At 44.3% G+C, this 23,285-nt stretch overlaps 1 protein-coding gene across 4 annotated transcripts in view; it reads right to left on the minus strand.

Annotated features, from left to right (window-relative positions):
• The window catches only part of LOC131140179 (neuronal PAS domain-containing protein 3-like), a 158,005-nt gene that overhangs the window by 70,833 nt on the left and 63,887 nt on the right, over nt 1–23,285 (minus strand). For 3 of the 4 annotated variants that reach the window (XM_058090366.1, XM_058090365.1, XM_058090367.1), the window contains exon 3: nt 16,729–16,973. In XM_058090366.1, coding sequence (XP_057946349.1) covers nt 16,729–16,973 — 245 coding nt within the window. Of the gene's footprint in view, nt 1–16,728; nt 16,974–21,177; nt 21,316–23,285 lie in introns of those variants that run through there. The other variant, XM_058090368.1, reaches the window with a different exon arrangement.

The raw sequence follows: 23,285 nt of genomic DNA on the forward strand, positions 1-23,285 counted from the left end.
AAAACATCAAAATGCTTCCTCTCCCATGCTGCCTTTGGATTTTCAGTATGCGGTTCTTGGCCGTAAAAGACCTTTGGACACCCCCGTCTTAAAATAAATAAGGGGTGTCCAAAGGCTGGAGCTCATTTTGAATGGGCCCTTGGCATATTGTAAAAGGGTTATTCATTCATTCATTCATTCATTCAGGGGTCCACCCTGGACTGGTGGCCAGCCAATCCCAGGGCACATATTGACAAACAACCATTCACACTCACATTCATACCTATGGACAATTTGGAGTGGCTAATTAACCTAGCATGTTTTTGGAATGTGGGAGGAAACCGGAGTACCTGGAGAAAACCCACGCAAACTCCACACAGAGATGGCCCAGGGTGGGATTGAACTCGGGTCTCCTAGCTAACCACTCGACCGCCGTGCAGCCTGGCTTATTTATTAGTAGTACATTAATAAGCTTTGTCACGTATAACGCCAAGCTCAGATGTTAGCTAAAATGTTGACCTACATGAAATTGGTTTAAACATCTTTAATGCACAAAATGTACGTAGCTAATCGGTCCCCGTATCCTCAGTTTGAACACCCCCGTCTTAAATGGTGTCTTAAAAGACACTTTATTAGGTACGCCATCTCCTTAAATCCAATATTGAAATTTCAGTGACTTTTCTTGTGCTCATCTACACGACCGTGATAGACATGATCACACAACACAGCAGACACACACACACACACACAAACACACACAGGGAGTTCAGCGAGGCCTGACGTTATTGGCAGCGGGGAATGGAGGGAGCAGACAGTAATTAGGAAGCAGCCTACTGTACCACACACGCACACACATAGACGCTGGGTGTAATTAGGTAGGGGGCCCTGGCGCCCCAGCGGTGAAGCGAACAAGCCTTGAATACCCGCACGGGGATCAGTGGAACAGCAGAATGTGTGCTAAAAGGGCGCACGGACACACACACGGGGAGTGTTGGCTCTGAAGGATTAAAAGGGCTTGTTGGCTCCTCCCACTAACCAATCAATCAGCTGTAGGCGGGGCCAAGCGTGGCTTCTTACGCGTAGTAATAAATAAGGCTGGATTGGTGAAGCTGAAGATGATCGGCCCTCCTTGATCCGACACTCATGGTGGCCAGTCAATGCCTCCTCATGTGACCTTGAACGCAGCATCATGTTTATAGCATGCTCGTGCGTCGTATTAGCTTAGACGTGTTTCTGTTAGCTTTAGCACATCTCTATTTAGCTTCCACCTGCAGGAGCATACACATAAAGACACACATGCAAACACACACACACACACACACACACAGTGTGTGACATTGACTAATGCGATGCTGCTTCACACATGTTGCTACCAATCGATTAGCACGGCAGCTTGATAGCATGAGCGCACACGCAAACAGGAAGTAGAGAAGCCTGAGAGTCACATGATGTGCCATCTATCCACCCAACCAGCCTGGGAGTATTAGTGGACAGAAGGGTCGGGCATCCAGTCTCCAGCATCGATGGGAACCAGGAGTAACATTCCCATTATCCTGGGATCATCATTGGAATATTTTTATTTTGATTATAAATATTGATAATAAGGATCATTTTGTAAATAAAAGGACGAGAGATATGGCTAGGCCAGGGGTGGGCAAACTTTTTGACTTGTGGGCCGCATTGATTTAACAACATTGACGGGGGGGGGCAGACTATAATATTTTACACGTAACGGTCAATTTTTACACGTATATTTCACACACGTTTTACATGTAAAAGTGTCATGCAATCTGCTATATGTGCACTTTGAAATTATTTATTTGATATAAAGTGTGTTAGAAATTAAATGTATAATAATAATAATAATAATGATGATTATTATTGTTATTCAATGATTATTTTTTATTTAGTACTATTATTAATTAATATCATTAATATTAATAATTCTTTTTAATTTAATATTATTAATTAATATTATTAATGGTAATAATTAATAATATTTTATTGATTATATTATTAATATAATTATTATTTATTTAATATTATTGGAAAATATATATTTTTTATATTTATTATTATTATTATTATTATTATGTGCTTGTGTCCCTTTTTTAGGAGCATTTTGTAAACAACAGACCACATCAAATAATGAAATTGATAAAGTAGCTACTTCAACCATCAAAAGGTTGGCTCATGATGCCAGGTTGTATGCTGAGTTTAAATGAAATACAGGCGGGCCGTATTCAAGCACTTGGCGGGCCGGATTTGGCCCCCGGGCCGTAGTTTGCCCACCCCTGGGCTAGGCTATGCTAGTTTAAGTACACTACAGTCAAGGGATCTCCTCAACCCACACAACACAATCCAGCATTCAAAATAAGAGTGCTTTGGACTACATATATACTGTTTCATTGTGTTAACAAAATAAGGGCGTCATTAAAATAAAAATAGCTTCCACTATCATTGAGGCAGAAAAAAGTACTATTTGTCAAAAATAAACATCCGTTGTGAAAGTGTAAACAATTCATGAAAAAGTTCAGACACTTCCTCCAAAAAGAGTGACCTCATTTCAACTACAAACTTTTATGACCCATCGGAATTTGAACGAAGAATCATTAGGAACCGGAACCCAAACAAGGAATCAGCATCAGAAAAAGAATCGTTCATATTCAAACAATGCCCAACCCTAGTGGGTGGAGCTTGCTACTCATCTACATCAATCAATCATTCATTCATTCATTTTCTACCGCTTTTTCCTCACGAGGGTCGCAGGGAGTGCTGGAGCCTATCCCAGCTGTCTTCGGGTGTAAGGCGGGGTCCACCCTGGACTGGTCGCCAGCCAATCCCAGGGCACATATAGACAAACAACCATTCACACTCACATTCATACCTATGGACAATTTGGAGTGGCTAATTAACCTAGCATGTTTTTGGAATGTGGGAGGAAACCGGAGTACCCGGAGAAAACCCACGCATGCACGGGGAGAACATGCAAACTCCACACAGAGATGCCCGAGGGTGGAATTGAACCCTGGTCTCCTAGCTGTGAGGTCTGTGCGCTAAGCCCTAGACCACCGTGCCGCCCCATCAATCAATCAATCAAACTTTATTTGTAGAGCATTTTTCATACAGCACCAAAAGGTAGGCAGGCGACCCACAGAGCTCCCAGCCACCCTAGTCGGTAACCCCCACTAGAGGAGACACCCCAGCCCCCAGCGCAGAGAGCCCCCACTGAGGTAACACTGCATATATGGGATAAAAAAATATAAAAACATAAAAAATAATAATGTAGAAAGTATATATAGAAATAATTACATAAAAATGTAAATATATAAGAACATTAATAAAAACTAAAATAAGCATGTGTAAAAATATAAAAACATTTAAGATCCAAAACAAAATGTATAAAAGGTATAAAATAACCATTAGATAAAGATACATTAAATACATGTTGGCATTAAATACAACTGAACTTCATGACACAAACAGCAATATTTTTAATAAAACAGCTAAAATCTTATGATGGCCTCACACACACACACACACACACACACACACACACACACACACACACACACACACACACGCATGGGAGTCCTATTAAAATGTAAGATGATAAACTAACAGGTTGCTTCCTGGCAACATGCTTGACAATCACATCCAATCTTTGTTTTATCTCAAGCCTGCAAATGAAAAAACAGCAACAATAATAACTGTGTGTGTGTGTGTGTGTGTGTGTGTGTGTGTGTGTGTGTGTGTGTGATAAGCTATCTGTACAGTACAACTATGATGTATGAGGCTCATCCCTGCGTTGAGGCACAGTTCTTATGGGAATATGTGCACACACACACACACTACACAACCGATATAGAGCTGATAAGACTGCAATAAACTCTCCTACGCACTAAAAACTACAAAATACATTCACTGTGTGTGTGTGTGTGTGTGTGTGTGTGTGTGTGTGTGTGTAATTGTAAGTGATGCAATGGTGTGACAAGAGTGAGAAATGAAGTGTTTTTCATGTCGGCTTGTTTACAGTACATTAATTATTTTAAGTTTTAACAAACATGGCATCTACCGCCCCCCCCCCCCCCCCCCCCCCACTGTCCCCAAGTGGGGACCAACCAGTGGACAGCTCGAGGACTCTAAAATGATCAGAAAGCATCAAAGTACGTTGAAAGTTTCACTTTTAAAAGACGACAAAAAGTCAATTCAGAGACATCAAAGTCTTTGATTGACAGGGGACAAACATTCCGAGGGACACGGGAGACGTCAGCGTGAACTTCATCCTATATCTGTGACTACGCTGGTGCTACATTTTGATTGGCAGTGGGCGGAGTCAGTCGGTGAAGTAGGCAGGGACAACATCGGGCCATGGAGCACTCATGGTACTTTCACTTAGAATTTGGAGATAAACCCGGGTTTTGCACTTAAACCACTCAAAATGGCGAGATTACCTCGTTCAATAGTCGCCATCTTGGCTACATAACAAAAGGGGAGGAGCCAACTTGAAATAACAGCGGCTGTACTACACACTCAAAGTACTGTAAGTACGCTGTGACTCTGGGAGGGATGCAGCACAATGACTTCATCTGCCTCCGTTGTGGTCCTGATGAAGATGAAGACGAGGATGGAGATGGCGATGGCGATGGAGATGGCGATGGAGATGGATGGAAGCATCGGGCAAAGGGAGGAAGGAGAAGGCGGAGTGTTATGAGTGTTATTAGCAAATGGGCCGGACGCTTAGCGAGCCTTCAAACTGCGGCGTAACTTCACAGTCCAGCAAACACAGGCTCGGTTCCCGCCCCGCCCCCGCCGCCCCCCCCCCCCACCCTCCAGTTGATCATTCATCTGTGTGTCCTCCAACTCTCCCTGTTAGCTTTTATAAAGCCATTAAATGCCTTCGTTTAGACTGGAGCCTCGTTACTGTGTGTGTGTGTGTGTGTGTGTGTGTGTGTGTGTGTGTGTGTGTGTGTGAATATTTGCTCAGCTGAAAAGTGGTTTTAGCAGCGGAACGCTCCGCATGGTCAAGGTCGTCCTGAAGGTGACAGACTAGCCATGAAGGGACGTCTTTATGGTTTAGTTACAAATGATGAAATGTGATGACATCACCAAACAATGATGGAGAAACCAACAAGCCTCCTTGGCGAGCCCGTCGTTTGAGCCCCGTTTCCAGTCTACAGTCACTTCTGCAGATTGAAAGTGACCTTTGGACTTATTTAGAGGTAAAATGTCCATGTCTCAAACGGAATTCTTCCGTCAGTACACTTTACCGTGTACTTAGTTCCTGGTGTGTGGACTTTCACTGTAGCCAAGAATACATGGACCCAAATATTCCAATAGCCACGTATACATGGACCCAAATATTCCAATAGCCACGTATACATGGACCCAAATATTCCAATAGCCACGTATACATGGACCCAAATATTCCAATAGCCACGTATACATGGACCCAAATATTCCAATAGCCACGTATACATGGACCCAAATATTCCAATAGCCACGTATACATGGATCCAAATATTCCAATAGCCACGTATACATGGACCCAAATATTCCAATAGCCACGTATACATGGACCCAAATATTCCAATAGCCACGTATACATGGACCCAAATATTCCAATAGCCACGTATACATGGACCCAATTCCAATAGCCACGTATACATGGACCCAAATATTCCAATAGCCACGTATACATGGACCCAAATATTCCAAATATTCCAATAGCCACGTATACATGGACCCAAATATTCCAATAGCCACGTATACATGGACCCAAATATTCCAATCGCCACGTATACATGGACCCAAATATTCCAATAGCCACGTATACATGGACCCAAATATTCCAATAGCCACGTATACATGGACCCAAATATTCCAATAGCCACGTATACATGGACCCAAATATTCCAATATCCACGTATACATGGACCCAAATATTCCAAATATTCCAATAGCCACGTATACATGGACCCAAATATTCCAATAGCCACGTATACATGGACCCAAATATTCCAATAGCCACGTATACATGGACCCAAATATTCCAAATATTCCAATTCCATTCGGTTTATTTCAGAAAGAATGTAACCTTTGTATACGCCTCATTCCCAAAGAAAAGTGCCAATCCCAATGAATATATAATGGGATTCCCAGGGGTGGAATATTCCTTTCCCCAATCCGATTGAGGTATCTTGTACCCGCTCGAACGGAACGTTGTCAGGGTGCGTTCTTCTTCTTCTGTTGTTTATTGGCGGTTGGCAAGCAGCTTTGGTGTGCATTAGCGCCATCTGTGGAACACAATCTAAACCCTTCTATACGCCATTCACAAGTCCACTTTTATTCAAAAAGAAAATATATATCTATATAAAACATGTCCCCAGTTTAATGATAAAATATTAGCAAGATTGAATTTGATCTTTTCCTGTTTAAATTTATCCCGGGTGCGTTCTTTCAGAGCATGCTCAGATATGACGTAACACGCAGATCCAGACGTTCTTCACTTTTAAAAATGGAGGCCAGCAATCGGCACTGGACTGCTAAGCAAAGTTTGTTTTTGATCCAAACTAAATTTCAAGACTGGACGAAGGAAAAACTGGCAATACGGAGTTATTCCGACACGTGAAAGAAAAAGTTGGGGAAGTCGGTATCACGTGATGTTGATGTTTACGTTTTACTGGGCATGCCCAATTGACTATTCTGGTTGATTATAGCGGCGCATGTAGACAAGAGATTGGAATATTCCTTTCCATGGATACCATTGTTTTCGGAAAGGTCCTTCGGAAAGATTCCATTCGGAAAGAGAAAACCTCATGTAAACGTGGCTAATGTAGTGCTAAGACTAACCTGTCTTACTTGTTGATAGTAGGAATGAGAACATGGCAGTTTAGTTGACTATTGGTTATGATATTTAATGACAGTTGTGTTGAGAAAAGATATTTTAAATACACAAAAATGCCAGGTTTTCTGCAACTTTCATTGCATACTGAATGAATAAAGTATCAATAAGAGAGCCCCATCCATTTATTGCTATGCTGGAGCCAATCCCAGGGCACATAGTATAGACCAGGGGTCGGCAACCTTTACGATCAAAAGAGCCATTTTACCCCCTGGCTCACTAAGAAAAATAGACTGGAGCCGTAAAACCTAATTTAAAAACAGCAGAGACATGCTCGAGTGGTTAGCGCGCAGACCTCACAGCTAGGAGACCAGAGTTCAATTCCACCCTCGGCCATCTCTGTGTGGAGTTTGCATGTTCTCCCCGTGCATGCGTGGGTTTTCTCCGGGTACTCCGGTTTCCTCCCACATTCCAAAAACATGCTAGGTTAATTAGCCACTCCAAATTGTCCATAGGTATGAATGTGAGTGTGAATGGTTGTTTGTCTATATGTGCCCTGTGATTGGCTGGCCACCAGTCCAGGGTGTACCCCGCCTCTCACCCAAAGACAGCTGGGATAGGCTCCAGCACCACCCGCGACCCTCGTCAGGATAAGCGGTAGAAAATGAATGAATGAGAGATGTGCTCACATTCAGAGCGAATTGCGAGTCTCCCAAGATTTTGATTGACTGCCAGATTTGGAGGGAATTTTGGGGTATCAAAGTACTTCAGAGTTGGTCAAGTAGTCTTGGTCTCACAGAAAGTCGGATTTTTTTCCAAAGATGCGTATTTTCCCCATTCAGGTGTTAAAAAAAAATACTTGAGCAATGTGACGGGAGCCACAACAAAGAGGCTGAAGAGCCACATGCGGCTCTGGAGCCGTGGGTTGCTGACCCCTGGTATAGACAAACAACCATTCACACTCACATTCATACCTATGGACAATTTGGAGTGGCTAATTAACCTAGCATGTTTTTGGAATGTGGGAGGAAACCGGAGTACTCGGAGAAAACCCACAACCCAGAAAAAACCCAGAACATGCAAACTCCACACAGTGGAGAATCGAACCCAGGTTTTCCCAATCTCCTGACTGTGCTAACCACTCGTCCATTTCTACTTTATATACGACTATAATTACGCAAAATTTACACAGGACGTTTTGTTGCCAAAGCCCCGCATCGACACGGATACAACACACGGTCACTTTGTTTGATACCTCATCAGTGGCGGCGAACTAAGTGATTTATAAAAAGCAAACCATGGCGCCGGAGTGGACCACTAACTAATTAGCAACATACATCACAGCTGGGACCTACAAGCTAATTACACCTGACAGGAAATACTTCACTTTGTTCAAACATGAGCATTTCATGTCGCTTTGGATCGGGAATCAAAGCTTCTGAAACATGCCGGCGGATGATTGACTGCTGAGTGGCGCACAGTCAACAGCACGTAAGCCAATAAAAAGCCATTTGTCTGGAGCGTGGGCCAAGCGGCATAAACAGATTAGGAAAGGACATTAGCTACGTAACTGGGTTAGCAAGGACATCGGCTCTAATGGCCCGGCGTCCTTCACAAAGACCTCATGGTGCACCGGGACCAGAACCAGTGACGCTTACTGGAAACAGGAGGTTTTACCAGTCGCAGATTCAGTTGTTCATGCCACTACGACAGATGTCCAATCTCCGTCCAGCCCCTACAGCAGAGGTAGGGAACCTATGGCTCGGGAGCCAGGTAGGGCTCTTTTGATGACTGTATCTGGCTCTCAAGCATTTCTTACCACAATAAAAATGTATGTTTGCTAACATTTTAAAGTAAACATCACAGAAATCACTTTTTAAAAATATTAAAAATCAACAACTTTCTTATGCATTTTAATCCGTCCATCTATTTTCTACTGCAATACGGCCAACCATATCTATCTTTCCTGATGATATTTTCCAGGTCAAACACCAAAACTTGATTATTACTGGGTAATGCGGTAAAGTACCTCGGTCATTAAGATGTAAATGTAAACTTTCCTCCTTTAGTCAAATAGTCACCTAGCTAAAGCTGCAGAACCAAGCCTTCTGGCAAAGATAATAATAATAATAATAATAATACATTTTATTTGTATAGCGCTTTTCAAGATACTCAAAGACACTTTACAAAAGAATGAAGTTGAATAGAGCAAGTAAACAGAATAAAAGACACACCAAAATACAACATTCATTGGTTAGTACACAGTTAAAAAAGCGGGGCGGGGCACAGCAGTCAGATATAGAAGGTTAGACATTAAAAACAGATTTAAAGAGGTGGGTTTTGAGTTGTTTTTTGAAGGTGGGAAGGTCAGGGCAAGCACGGAGTGAATGGGGCAAAGAGTTCCAGAGAGTGGGGGACCTCTGTCTCCCCAGGTTCGGAGCTTGGTCTTACAGGGGAGTGCCAGGAGGTTGGAGTCTGAGGAGCGAAGGGGACGCGGGGGATTATGTGGATGGAGGAGGTCTGTGAGATATGGGGGGGTCAGATCGTGGAGGGCTTTGTAGGTGATGAGAAGAATTTTGAAGTGAATGCGTTGGGGGACGGGAAGCCAATGGATGGCCAAAGATGGCCAAAAGAATGAAATATACGGAGTATGGTGCAAAACCATGCAGCAGCAGAAGTTGTATTAATGGCAGCAAGTATTTGATTTATTATTAGACACTGCGCTGCTCACGAAAGTGTGCTGGCCACACCCCATTGGCGTGGGGTAGTGTGCCTGGTCTACGTAATTAGAGCCCATTATATCTAAAACTGTTGGTCTTACATAAAAATGCACACATTTTATTGCATTCAATGTTTAAAAAATTATATGGCTCTCACAGATACACATTTTAAAATATCTGGTCTTCATGGCTCTTGTAGCCAAAAAGGTTCCCGACCCCTGCTCTACAGCATGAACCACAACATAGAACATAGAACATGTCCTCCTGTGTCCACCCCAACTCCAACCCAAACCGATCCACAACGCCAACGCTCCCATTCCGTAGGAAAGTCAGAGTCGATAACGGGAAGGTTTCTTCAGTCCACAATCGTAACGTGACCAACCATCTCGTGGACATGACTTCTAGCCATGATGATCACAGAGGTTCAATGTGGCTCATTAGCGGCAAGTGAAGATGATTGCTGTTCGTAAATTAGCTTCTCCTCTCAACAAGAGAAAAAAAAGCCACCGAGGGGAGTCGGATTCAAAAACGAGCGTCTCAGCACGGGCCGCGTTGGAATAAATTGTAACGTCTTTCAGTCAACACAAACAAGGAACTATTTTGTGTCATTACAACACTTTGTGGGATAACAACATCCCCCGCAGCGCTCTTGTGTATGCCAACAAAATAAAAGACTATTGGGGTTTCCGGTAATTGTTTCCATGGTGATTATTTTCCCTCTTTGGGTTGTGACAGCGCGCGGGACGAGCACGGCGAGAAGGAAAAAACAAAACACACGCGTCGGCCGCTGAAAGCAATTTCCTCGTCTAAATGTAGTTATGCAAAGCCTGCGGGCATCATCAGCATTTGGTAATTAGTTTTATAATTACGCCGCTTTCCCGCTCGCTCTGCCACTCCATTTTTCCGCACGCCCAGACGGGAGAATCAAAACATCTCACACGCCCAGTCCGCCAAATCACTTCCTGGTTAGTTAGCGGCAGAGTGCACGGCGAGAGGCGGTGGCTTCGGTCTTTCTTTCTGGGTTCTAGAGTGGGTACATTTGGAGTGGACTGGAACATCCCACTGGAAAGGAACTACAGTTGCATTTGCATACAGGTCAATCAGAACCGACATCGGAGCGCCGGAAGATATCATTTCCTCCTCGTCTTTCCAGGAAGCGTACCTGTGGGACCGACCTTAGATGACCTTGTCCTACTTGATCATGCAGTTTTTGACCCCATGACGCCGCCTTCATTCAGGATTTGGAGGCAACAGGTAGGGGTCGGGGTCAACGTGTTCCCCGAGTATAACGGAGGACGCCATTAGCCCGGCTAGCACGCCGCGTCATCAAAACATCAGCTGCTCCAAAGAGACGAGATGGATCATAACAAGACGAGACTCCCGCCGCTCTGAGACGCAATCATGGCCGCCGTCGCTCTAATTGACTGTCTGCTTTAGTTTTTTTTTTCTCTTTGTCCTCACTCTTCTTCATCGCTCTCGCTCTCGCTCTCGGCTCGCTCGCTCTGGCAGCGTTTAGTCTCGCTGAGACGCAGCTTGACTTTGTGTAAAGACGACGTCTGAGTGCACACGCACACACAAAAGGCCTCAAATAGAAAAATGATGTCATATTCTGCTAGGAAGTTAAGCCCTCGCCATTCCGACGGCCCTCCCCCGTCTACTATTTTCATGATGAAGCCCAAGTTCTGCTGTCCCTTGTTTTGTTTGTATGCCTCAGCGTGTTAAACGATATTGGAAAGTTTAGTTTGTGGAGATTGGACTCATATACATCATTCCAGGATATGAATATCATAACTACGGGCTTCATAAACATGAATGGTAGACAAAAATGCTATGTCCTGTTATGATGGCAATGGTACAGACAAATAATATATTATAATATATTACCGTATTTTCCAGACTATAAGTCGCACTTTTTTTCATAGGTTGGCTGTTCCTGCAACTTATACTCCAGAGCGACTTATACATGAAAAAAAAAATTATGTTATGGGCTGTATGGGCTGAAACCAGGGTTCAATTCCACCCTCGGCCATCTCTGTGTGGAGTTTGCATGTTCTCCCCGTGCATGCGTGGGTTTTCTCCGGGTACTCCGGTTTCCTCCCACATTCCAAAAACATGCTAGGTTAATTGGCCATTAATTGTATTGTTATTACCTAATAACAATACATGACATTGTTACATGACTCCCTCGTTTATCACGGCTAATTGGTTCCAGTCCCGACCGTATATATACCGATATAACAATAACAATTTTCCGATATCAACATGAATCATACATTTTTTTTGGTGTGTGAACTATGGGAAAAGCACAAATCATAGATACATTTTTTTGGATTTTTTTGCATTTTTTTGACAAAAACTCACCCATAACACAAACACTGAACACCTTTTGTGTTGACGTTTATTTTTTGTGTAGCTGAATAAGCATTGTGTTAGCATATCTTACACCTATTCAGCCTGTTCTCTATTCTTTTATTGTTAGAATAAATTAGAAAATTAAATTAGAAATAGAAAAACTGTGACTTATGTATGTTTTTTTCTGCCTAAATATGCATTTTTGGCCTTGTGCGACTTATAATCCCGAGCGACTTATAGTCCAGAAAATACGGTAATATTAAGTAATAATTCCACACTAAGCCTGACCTCTGTAAAGACACTGTACACATCATTTTCATCTGACATATAGCATATAGCATCAAATTCAGTTAGCAATGACGCAACTTTGAACTTCTGACCTCACTCAACCCCCTGTTGGTGGGCGGAGCTTTCTCTACCAATCCGTTTGGTCTAAACATGTATTCCAGGTGACATTGCAGTACATCTCGTGTTTACGGTTACACAATTCAACAACCGAGTAGGAAGAAGCAGAGCTTAATAAGCAATCAATAATCACTTCCTGACTTCATTATACACGACTTACTGTACACGAGCTAGCGACGTCAGGAGCCCCGGGAAAAAAAAACCCAAAATGACGCCATGATGCACCTCCACCTCTGCAGATGAACACAACGTCGGGCTGGTGTGGTCCTCGCCACCCGGCACCAAAAAAAGCACAAATTCCATATTTTGAAGGCACCTTCTTGAAAAACAATATGCTAACTTAAAACTAGTACGTAAAACGTAGAAATTCTGACTTTGGTGGGAAACTAAATTCAGCTTGTTGGCTTTCAAAGGAGCCCAAATCCACATCACGCAAATCCCCCAAATTAGACATGTCTCACTCTTACAGACTGAAATAACTAATCTAAGTAGGTCTTATAAGACATAAACAACATTATACAGTGTAACGCAACAATGATATCATGAATGAAGCTGTGTGTGTGTGTGTGTGTGTGTGTGTGTGTGTGTGTGTGTGTGTTGATTGTAGACTGGCTCATGAAGTGTGGCATTTTGGTGTCTGCTGCTCTCTGCATGCATAATGAATAACCAGGTGTTGGAGCGGGTCACACATGCAACAGATTGTCACACACACACACACACACACACACAATCCTCCACATTGCTATAAATTCACACATCAAGCAGCATTCAGTCACACACACACACACACACACACACACACAAAGCGGTGTGGGTGTCGGGCTGCTCAAAGGTCACGGTTGTTTGTGTGTGTTGGTGCAGCAGATGTGGAGTCTCTGACAGGAAGTGAAAGCTGCAGCACTAAACTGTAGAAGAGCAACTGATGGGTCAATTAATGCAAAGGTCAACAGGGGGAGGGACGAGTGTGTGTGGGGGGGGGGGGGAGTCAAGGAGGAAGAAGGCTGGAGCGAAAGGATGAAGTTTGTTCTTCCAAATTTGACACGTGTGTGTATATCTTTAAATGTTGTCATGTCTTCCTGACCAGAAGAAAAATAACCACATGTTGGTGCTAAACTGGGGCGGCACGGTGGTCTAGGGGTTAGCGCACAGACCTCACAGCTAGGAGACCAGGGTTCAATTCCACCCTCTGGCATCTCTGTGTGGAGTTTGCATGTTCTCCCCGTGCATGCGTGGGTTTTCTCCGGGTACTCCGGTTTCCTCCCACATTCCAAAAACATGCTAGGTTAATTAGCCACTCCAAATTGTCCATAGGTATGAATGTGAGTGTGAATGGTTGTTTGTCTATATGTGCCCTGTGATTGGCTGGCCACCAGTCCAGGGTGTACCCCGCCTTACGCCCGAAGACAGCTGGGATAGGCTCCAGCACCCCCAGCGACCCTCGTGAGGAAAAAGCGGTAGAAAATGAATGAATGAATGGTGCTAAACTAATACTCATTATCAATAGTTTGATATTAATAGGTACTATTGTGTCGATATGTTTGAGTTGGCTATTCCACATCTGCACTACGGAAATCAAACCATATTCCATATTACAGAGGTAATGCCGCGTTTACCGACAATCTTCATCCAATGCGCCAATCGAGTGTCCAGCGGCGAGCAGTCGCAGGAAGAAAACGTCATCAAATGGGCTTTTTTCCATTGATACATCGTGCATCATTTTATCATGGCAAGGATCAATACCGGTATACTTATATATAAAAATGATCGCCCAATCCTCAAACAGAATACTTCACTGTCTACACCATGTACTTAGTTCCGGAGTGTGTGAGTTTTTCAGTGAAATCCATTCCTGTCATTGTACGCTGACTGCAGTATTTACCCTTTTCTCTCCTTTTTAACGGTGAATTGCAACCACTGAACGTATTATCACCAATATTTGCATCACCCCGGAAAATATCTGTCAGATTTTTGTCCTCACTTCTCTATTGTATAATCATTAGGGGTACTGTATTTTCTGTACTGTAAGTCACTCCAGAGTATAAGTCGCACAAGACCAAAAATGCATAATTAGGTAGAAAAAAACGTACATAAGTCACTCTGGAGTATAAGACGCACAAGCCCAAAAATGCATAATTAGGTAGAAAAAAACATACATAAGTCACACTGGAGTATAAGTCGCACAAGGCCAAAAATGCATAATTAGGTAGAAAAAAACATACATAAGTCACACTGGAGTATAAGTCGCACAAGGCCAAAAATGCATAATTATGTAGGAAAAAAACATACATAAGTCGCACTGCAGTATAAGACGCACAAGGCCAAAAATGCATAATTAGGTAGAAAAAAACATAAATAAGCCGCACTGCAGTATAAGTCGCACAAGGCCAAAAATGCATAATTAGGTAGAAAAAAAACATACATAAGTCACACTGGAGTATAAGTCGCACAAGGCCAAAAATGCATAATTAGGTAGAAAAAAAACCCATACATAAGTCACACAAGAGTATAAGTCGCACAAGGCCTAAAATGCATAATTAGGTAAAAAAAAAAACATACATAAGTCGCTCTGGAGTATAAGTCGCACAAGTCCAAAAATGCATAACTAGGATGAAAAAAAACATACATAAGTCGCACTAGGGTATAAGACACACAAGGCAAAAAATGCATAATTAGGTAGAAAAAAACATACATAAGTTACACTAGAGTATAAGACGCACAAGGCCAAAAATGCATAATTAGGTAGAAAAAAAACATACATAAGTCGCACTGGTGTCCATCGCTGTATACTCACCATTTTGACCATACTGAATACAAAAACCACGTACTGATAGTGTACTGCATTGTGTACTGCATTGTGCCGTACTTCAAAGACGAGACGTGAGTACGCGAGTTCACTAATTGAAACACAGAAGTCGTCAGGTACCTGAAGGCAACACCTGACTGGTGATAGATGTCATTTGGTAGAAGTAGTAACTTTTGACCCCAGCCAGGATGGTTAGCATACTTCCTTTTACAATGCTGCCCCCTACTGGTGTGGAGTGGACATGTTTGTTTTGTGCATTTTGTGCAGGTGTAGGGAAGAGTTAAAAAGTGGAAAATGGAGGCGGGGCTTGTGTCTCTCCTGTTGTGATGAAGTCTCTCATCCACAGAAAGAGTAAAAAATACACACACCACCTCACACGGTACTTTGGTGTTGACGTTACTTCCATTAAAATGCATGTGGCGCTTCAAAGTGCTGACAACAATGACGCCATCTGCTGCTGTGGCGAGGTGGCCGTATGTGCACACACACACACACACACACACACACACACACACACACACCTCCTTTGGAGATGCCAGCACACACTCGCGCATACACACACATATACAGAAATACACACATTAGATGCATGCAGAGTAAAAAAAATCCTCTTGTTGCTTTCACAACAAATTAATCAAAACTAAAGTTGCTTGACTGGGAAACAGTTTAGCTGAGTGGTTCTCAACTGGTTTGGCTGGGGGACCCACTATGACCCCCCCCCCCGTGGCAGGTGACCCAAATTGCAGAAATTGATACACTCAAATTTCTTAAATGTCTTATATTTAAAGACAATGTTTGTAATGGGGGCTGCACGGCGGTTGAGTGGTTAGCACACAGCCCTCACAGCTAGGAGACCCGAGTTCAATTCCACCCTCGGTGAACTTTGCATGTTGTGCCCGTGCATGCGTGAGTTTTCTCCGGGTACTCCGTTTTTTTCCCACATTCCAAAAACATGCTAGGTTAATTAGCCACTCCAAATTGTCCATAGGTATGAATGTGAGTGTGAATGGTTGTTTGTCTATATGTGCCCTGGGATTGGCTGGCCACCAGTCCAGGGTGTAGAAGACAGCTGGGATAGGCTCCAGCACCCTCTGTGACCCTTGTGAGGAACGAATGAATGAATGTCTGTAATGGTCACGCACCATATGGCGGCGTAGCTAGCATGCTAGCACAGAGAGGAACGTGAGGTGCATTCAGAAACATTGGGTCATTCATTCATGCTGGAGCCTATCCCAGCTGTCTTCTTGGGGCGAGAGGCGGGGTCCACCCTGGACTGGTGGCCAGCCAATCCCAGGGCACATATAGACAAACAACCATTCACACTCACATTCATACCTATGGACAATTTGGAGTGGCTAATTAACCTAGCATGTTTTTGGAATGTGGGTGGAAACCGGAGTACCCGGAGAACATGAAAACTCCACACTGAGATGGCCAAGGGTGGAATTGAACACAGGTCTCCTAGTTGTGAGGCCTGCGTGCTAACCACTCGTGCAGCCATCATTACATAATTTTGCTTGTCAGACCCAAAAACAGCTCCAGACCCACCAGTTGAGAACCCCAGTTTAGCTATCTAACAGCCTGCGTGCGTTTGTGTGAACCCCCTCCCTTGAAGGTCGTCCTACCTTTGACGGAGGTGTTGGGGGGCGGGCCTTCCATGCGCAGGTTCCAGGGCGGGTCTCCCTGGTTGGCAAAGTCCCTCATCTTCAGGTAGCTGATGGTGAGGCGGATGATGGACGCCTTGTCCAGCTGACTGGTGATGGCGCCCGGCAACGGCAGCATCTTGGCCAGCTCGTAAAACTCAAAGTTCTCCTTGCCCCTCCGCGACCTGGCGGCGTCCCGCGACTTCTCCTTCCTCAGCGCCTGCAGCCTGAACGGATGACAAAGCAGGACGTCAGCCAGGATGGCGGCGAGGCTGCAACGTCAGACTGCGGCGTCATGCTGGTAGCAAAACGATGCTCAAAATTGAACAGACATTGAAAGTCTCCATGTCATCGCATCCTTACATCCTTCCTTCCTTGCTTCCTACCTTGCCCTCAAGTGCACACGTCACCTTTGTTTGTTCTCATCCTTCAACAACAACACTGATGGCCATGCTTTCTTCAGCTAACCTTCATCCTCCTCATCCTCCAATGCCGCTACAAATTAACTCGGCCATTAATCAGCAGCCAAAAAGCTCAGAGGACTTCCTGTTGGCCACACGTGCATTTAAGCACACGTGATTCATGAAGTGTTGATGAAACACAGAAGAGGTTGCTACGTGTATGAGCAAGACACGCTGATCATTTATTGATGATGGATTGAGGGTGATGATGATGAAGAAGACTGTCAACTCGGTGCTTTCCTAATGAAAGGTACATCTTCTTGTGTTTCCATCTACGTCCTGTCACCGTGCACATCAGGAGTTCATATTTCATTGCCTCGTGGCGTATTCCACAAATAAGAAACGTGGACAACATGAGCACAACGCAAGAAGGTTGAGGGGAAGAACATAAAAAACATCAGGACTGCTTCATTTACTCATTAGAACATTCATTCATTTTCATTCAGGGGTACACCCTGGACTGGTGGCCAGCCAATCCCAGGGCACATATAGTAGACAAACAACCATTCACACTCACATTCATACCTATGGACAATTTGGAGTGGCTAATTAACCTAGCATGTTTTTTTGGAATGTGGGAGGAAACCGGAGTACCCGGAGAAAACCCACGCATGCACGGGGAGAACATGCAAACTCCACACAGAGATGGCCCAGGGTGGAATTGAACACAGGTCTCCTAATTGTGAGGCCTGCGTGCTAACCACTTGTCCGCCGTGCAGCCATCATTACATAATTTTACTTGTCAGACCCGAAAACAGCTCCAGCTTTTTCATCAAAATAGTAGTCATGCCAAAATGTTGTGTTGCTGCTGGATGTTCACAGTATCTGAGTGATAATGTCGTGGGGGGTGCTGGAGCCTATCCCAGCTGTCTTGGGGCAAGAGGCGGGGTCCACCCTGGACTGGTGGCCAGCCAATCACAGGGCACATATACACAAACAACCATTCACACTCACATTCATACCTATGGACAATTTGGAGTGGCTAATTAACCTAGCATGTTTTTTTGGAATGTGGGAGGAAACCGGAATACCCGGAGAAAACCCACGCATGCACGGGGAGAACATGCAAACTCCACGCAGAGATGGCCCAGGGTGGAATTGAACTGGGGTCTCCTAGCTGTGAAGCCTGTGTGCTAACCACCCGTCCGCTGTGCAGCCCTGGTTCAGTATATTTTTCATCAAAATAGTAGTCATGCCAAAATGTTGTGTTGCTGCTGGATGTTCACAGTATCCGAGTAATACTGTCGTGGGGTGCTGGAGCCTATCCTAGCTGTCTTCTTCGGGCAAGAGGCGGGGTACACCCTGGACTGGTGGCCAGCCAATCCCAGGGCACATATAGACAAACAACCATTCACACTCACATTCATACCTATGGACAATTTGGAGTGGCTAATTAACCTAGCATGTTTTTTTGGAATGTGGGAGGAAACCGGAGTACCCGGAGAAAACCCACACATGCACGGGGAGAACATGCAAACTCCACACAGAGATGGCCGAGGGTGGGAATTGAACCCTGGTCTCGTAGCTGTGAGGTTGGTTCAGTATATTTTTCATCAAAATAGTAGTCATGCGAAAATGTTGTGTTGCTGCTGGATGTTCACAGTATTCGAGTGATACCGTCGTGGGGGGTGCTGGAGCCTATCCCAGCTGTCTTGGGGCGAGAGGCGGGGTACACCCTGGACTGGTGGCCAGCCAATCACAGGGCAATTTGGAGTGGCCTTATTAACCTAGCATGTTTACCCGGAGAAAACCCACGCATGCACGGGGAGAACATGCAAACTCCACGCAGAGATGGCCCAGGGTGGAATTGAACTGGGGTCTCCTAGCTGTGAAGCCTGTGTGCTAACCACCCATCCACTGTGCAGCCCTGGTTCAGTATATTTTTCATCAAAATAGTAGTCATGCCAAAATGTTGTGTTGCTGCTGGATGTTCACAGTATCTGAGTGATACTGTCGTGGGGGTGCTGGAGCCTATCCCAGCTGTCTTTGGGCGAGAGGGGTCAAACACAACATATTGAAAGATTTTCTTCCATAAGTGTTTGGAAGTTGCGTTCAGGGACCGAGTGAAAGTGTTGTACAAAGCAGTTGAGATCTAGAAAGACTTTCATCATTGTTGTGGTTCTTTGACAGAAACAGGAGCTAATTAACCACTCAGGACTCATGAGGTCCTTTTTAGGACAGCATGTGAAGCTCAACGCCACGCAAGCATGCTGTCATCAGCTTCTTGCTTGGATCCCACGTCCGACAGCGTCTATTCGTCCTGGGCCTTTTACAGTACTTGCTATAGGAGCGGGTACAACCAGGTACTATTTGTAGTACCTCCACGGTGACGTTAATCACTCCAGGTTGTTTCTAGTTTGAGCGGAAGAAGAATATCAAAGTGAAAATGTTTGGACTCTCCTGACCTAGAACGTCTTTAGTTCTACCTGTGGGTGTGGCCTCCATGGAGGGGCGGGGCTTAGCTGCTCTGGACAGTAAATCTACCCGACAACAGTGAGTTCTGTCACATGACGCATGGCCAGTTTGACCTCCAATTGACATCGAGTTAAACCCCAACCCCCCCACTGACCTTCCCAGCATGCTTTGTGTCCACACACACACACACACACACACACACACACACACACACACACACACAATAAAACACACATCTTCCTTTCCTGTGACAAGCTCTTTAAAAAACCATCGACCCACCTCACTGAACTTTACGACACACACACACACACGCAGACGAGCTCTTTAAAACGCCATCAAGTCACCCGGCCGAACTTTACGACGTGGTTTCATCTCGTGTTTTTAACACACACACACACACACACACACACACACACACACACACACACGCTGATCAGGACAAGTGTTGCATTACCGACTCAGCCGCCACATGATAAATATGTCTACTTGAGTCAAGGTCACACACACCTCCTCACGCATGCACACGCACACACACACACACACACACACACACACACACACACACACACTTGTCGTTAGTCAACTTGATGTTTCTCAAGTTGATGTGACAAAAAAAAAAAAACACAACAGTGAATCAACTTTTGCTTAGAAGGAGTTAAAAGGGAAACCTTGTTACCGTAATGCCTCAACTTAAGACTCATCAGCTTTGCTCAAAATGGCAAATTATGATGAAGATGCAAGAAAAGTCAGTCATGATCTTCTGGAACATCTTCCACCATTTTGTTTTGTCTTTGACATGTTCTAATGAGGTCTGCACGATGGACAAGTGGTTAGCGCGCAGACCTCACAGCTAGGAGACCAGGGTTCAATTCCACCCTGGGCCATCTCTTTGTGGAGTTCTCCGGGTACTCCGGTTTCCTCCCACATTCCAAAAACATGCTAGGTTAATTAGCCACTCCAAATTGTCCATAGGTATGAATGTGAGTGTGAATGGTTGTTTGTCTATATGTGCCCTGGGATTGGCTGGCCACCAGTCCAGGGTGGACCCCGCCTCTCGCTCGAAGACAGTTGGGATAGGCTCCCGCGACCTTCGTGAGGATAAGCGGTAGAAAATGAATGAATGAATGTTGTGTGTGATTGTAAAGTTTCGTTGTCTTAGGAAATCAAACTATATTAAAAAGTGCTGGGTAAATATTACCTAATAATAATACATGACATTGTTACATGACTCCCTCGTTTATCACGGATAATTGGTTCCAGTCCCGACCGTGACAAGCAAATTTTGGAAGTGAAGTCAGGATTCCTTATTTATAGGCGTGTACCGATATAACAATAACAATTTTCCGATATCAACATGAATCATACATTTTTTGGGTTGAAAAGCACAAATCATATATACATTTATGGATTTTTTTTTGCAGTTTTTTTTTTTTTTTACAAAAACTGACCCATTTCCTTCTTTATGCATGTGGAGAATTTCATCCGCAACAACGTGGCAGATAATATAGCGAGACTGGAAGTGCTCAGTAAAACATTTAAAGCTGCCATTACTCACCACTGACAGGGGCTCGCTCGTTTCTCTAATAGCTAATTACTTTTTGTCACAGGCGTTTCCTGTGTGATGCCACGTCATATTCGCAATGAGGTTGGCCGTATTAAACTTCCCCAGTTCTGCGCTTCCACGGGGAAATTGTGCGGGCTAGAATCAGTTTCCGTACAGCTGACATCAATTTGGGTCAACGGGTCAAAAGAACTCGTTTTTTTTTTGTGAACTGAATGAACAAGGTCACCGCCCTTAAAATACCCGTTCAGTCTGTTCAGTTGCAAATGCTTGTTTTTGATTGGCTGGAGAGTCAGTTCACCGTTCTTTTTGCGGGGCGGGGCTATCTGCGTGTTTGCTTGTCTTATCCTATCGTCGCGCCTTGCTCTGTGGGTGGGTGGGGTTAGCTGACCCGGCCAATCAATCAAAGTTTTTTGACCCGTTTGTTCATGACCGACACACCACTAATTGACCGACACTCGTCAGCCGTTCATTCATGACCGACAGAGCACTGTTTTTAGGAATTTAATTAATGCACCTCAAGATAGTAAAAGTCATTAAAAACCTGATATTTTTTGTTATTCCGATTATAATTTTATAGCTCGATCGCAGCGTTGTGGACGGGTGGGGGGGTGATGAGTGCAGCGGTCACAGCGTCGGATGGGGGGGATCGTAACACCGGAACGCGGAGCTGAGATGCTCGGATCCGGTTGGCTGTCATAATACGTCATCACGTATTGCTGGAACGAACGTGAACATGAATGAACGGACTGACTCAACACGGCTGAACGGGTTTTTGCACAGGCTAACAACCAATTGACCGAAATGACCGAAATGACTGAAATGAACGGATCTTTTTACTGACTGAACCGGACGGATCCGTTCAACGAAATGAACGGTTTTGCCCACCACTATGAGGTTTCTTTCAGTTTTTCATAGTTAACACCCGGATGAGTAGCCTGTGTTTTTGTTTCCCATCAGCATCATCTTCTTCACCTTGCTGTGCAGCAAAGATCCGTACCAGAAAAAAAAAGAAAAAAATCGCAATCTCTGATCGCTCTAACGAGCTTTAAAAAAAAAAAATTGTACGTAAGAATCTGAAACCAGCGCTGACATTTTAATCAAGGACTCGCACTGCACTGTCGTTGGTAAGCGACATACTTCCTCCTCGTTGTTCCTGTCCCAGAGGGAGCTCTCCAGCCAGGAGAAGTTGGCTCCGCTGCCCTAGTTCTACCCGTTGACGGTCGATGCCACCGCTGAGCCTCATCCATCAGCTTGCAAGAGGAGCAATTGCATTCATTAACTGACTCGTCGTTATTATGTGCTTGAATGTACCGTCAAATGAATTAGCCTGCCTTGTTTTCCTTCCTTAATAATAATAATAATAATATCACAAATGCTATTGCCAGCTAGCGCTTTCATGTACCAAAATATAATTTGGAAAGATTCATGGTAACGGATTCAAACAGGCCATAAACGGGCCATGCTTAGTGTACCAAACAACGCCAACAACAACGGCTGTAGCAACACTGAGAAATCAAAAAAAATAAAAATAAAAGTTAGCTGGCGGCTATTAAATCATTGGTGGTTTTCCCAAGAGAGTAAACTTACTAATTAGTGCAACATTAATTGATATTTGGAAGTGCCATCATTTACTGTGTGCTGTTTGTTGCCGGCGGGCGCTTTGTCTCGTCACTCCGTAAGAGCAGTTATCTCCTCAGGAACGACGACCATGCGGCAATTAGTCCACGTTTGCATGGCCACGCGCGCTAATATGAACATTCATCAGCATTAGCGGCTAATAATGTCAATCTGGAGGCTATTCATTACCCGAGATTAATGCAACAACAATTATTACAAAGCCTAGTCACGTGACTGATGTCTTCATAGGGACAAAAGAGACGCAGAGAGTGTGCACGCCATCTTTCAAAAAATATATCATAAAGTTTTGAGTGAGGGTGTCGCAATTGGTGCGTGGTGATGATGATGATGATGATGATGCAATGTCTCATTTGCATCCTTCACCGAGGCCTGCAACGCCTTAGCTTCCTTTATGGCAGGGGTATCAAACTCAATTTACTTGGGGGGCCACTGGAGCTAGGGTCTGGGTGAGACTGGGCCAC

Source organism: Doryrhamphus excisus, chromosome 13, assembly GCF_030265055.1.
Source record: "Doryrhamphus excisus isolate RoL2022-K1 chromosome 13, RoL_Dexc_1.0, whole genome shotgun sequence".
Taxonomy (NCBI): Eukaryota; Metazoa; Chordata; class Actinopteri; order Syngnathiformes; family Syngnathidae; genus Doryrhamphus; species Doryrhamphus excisus.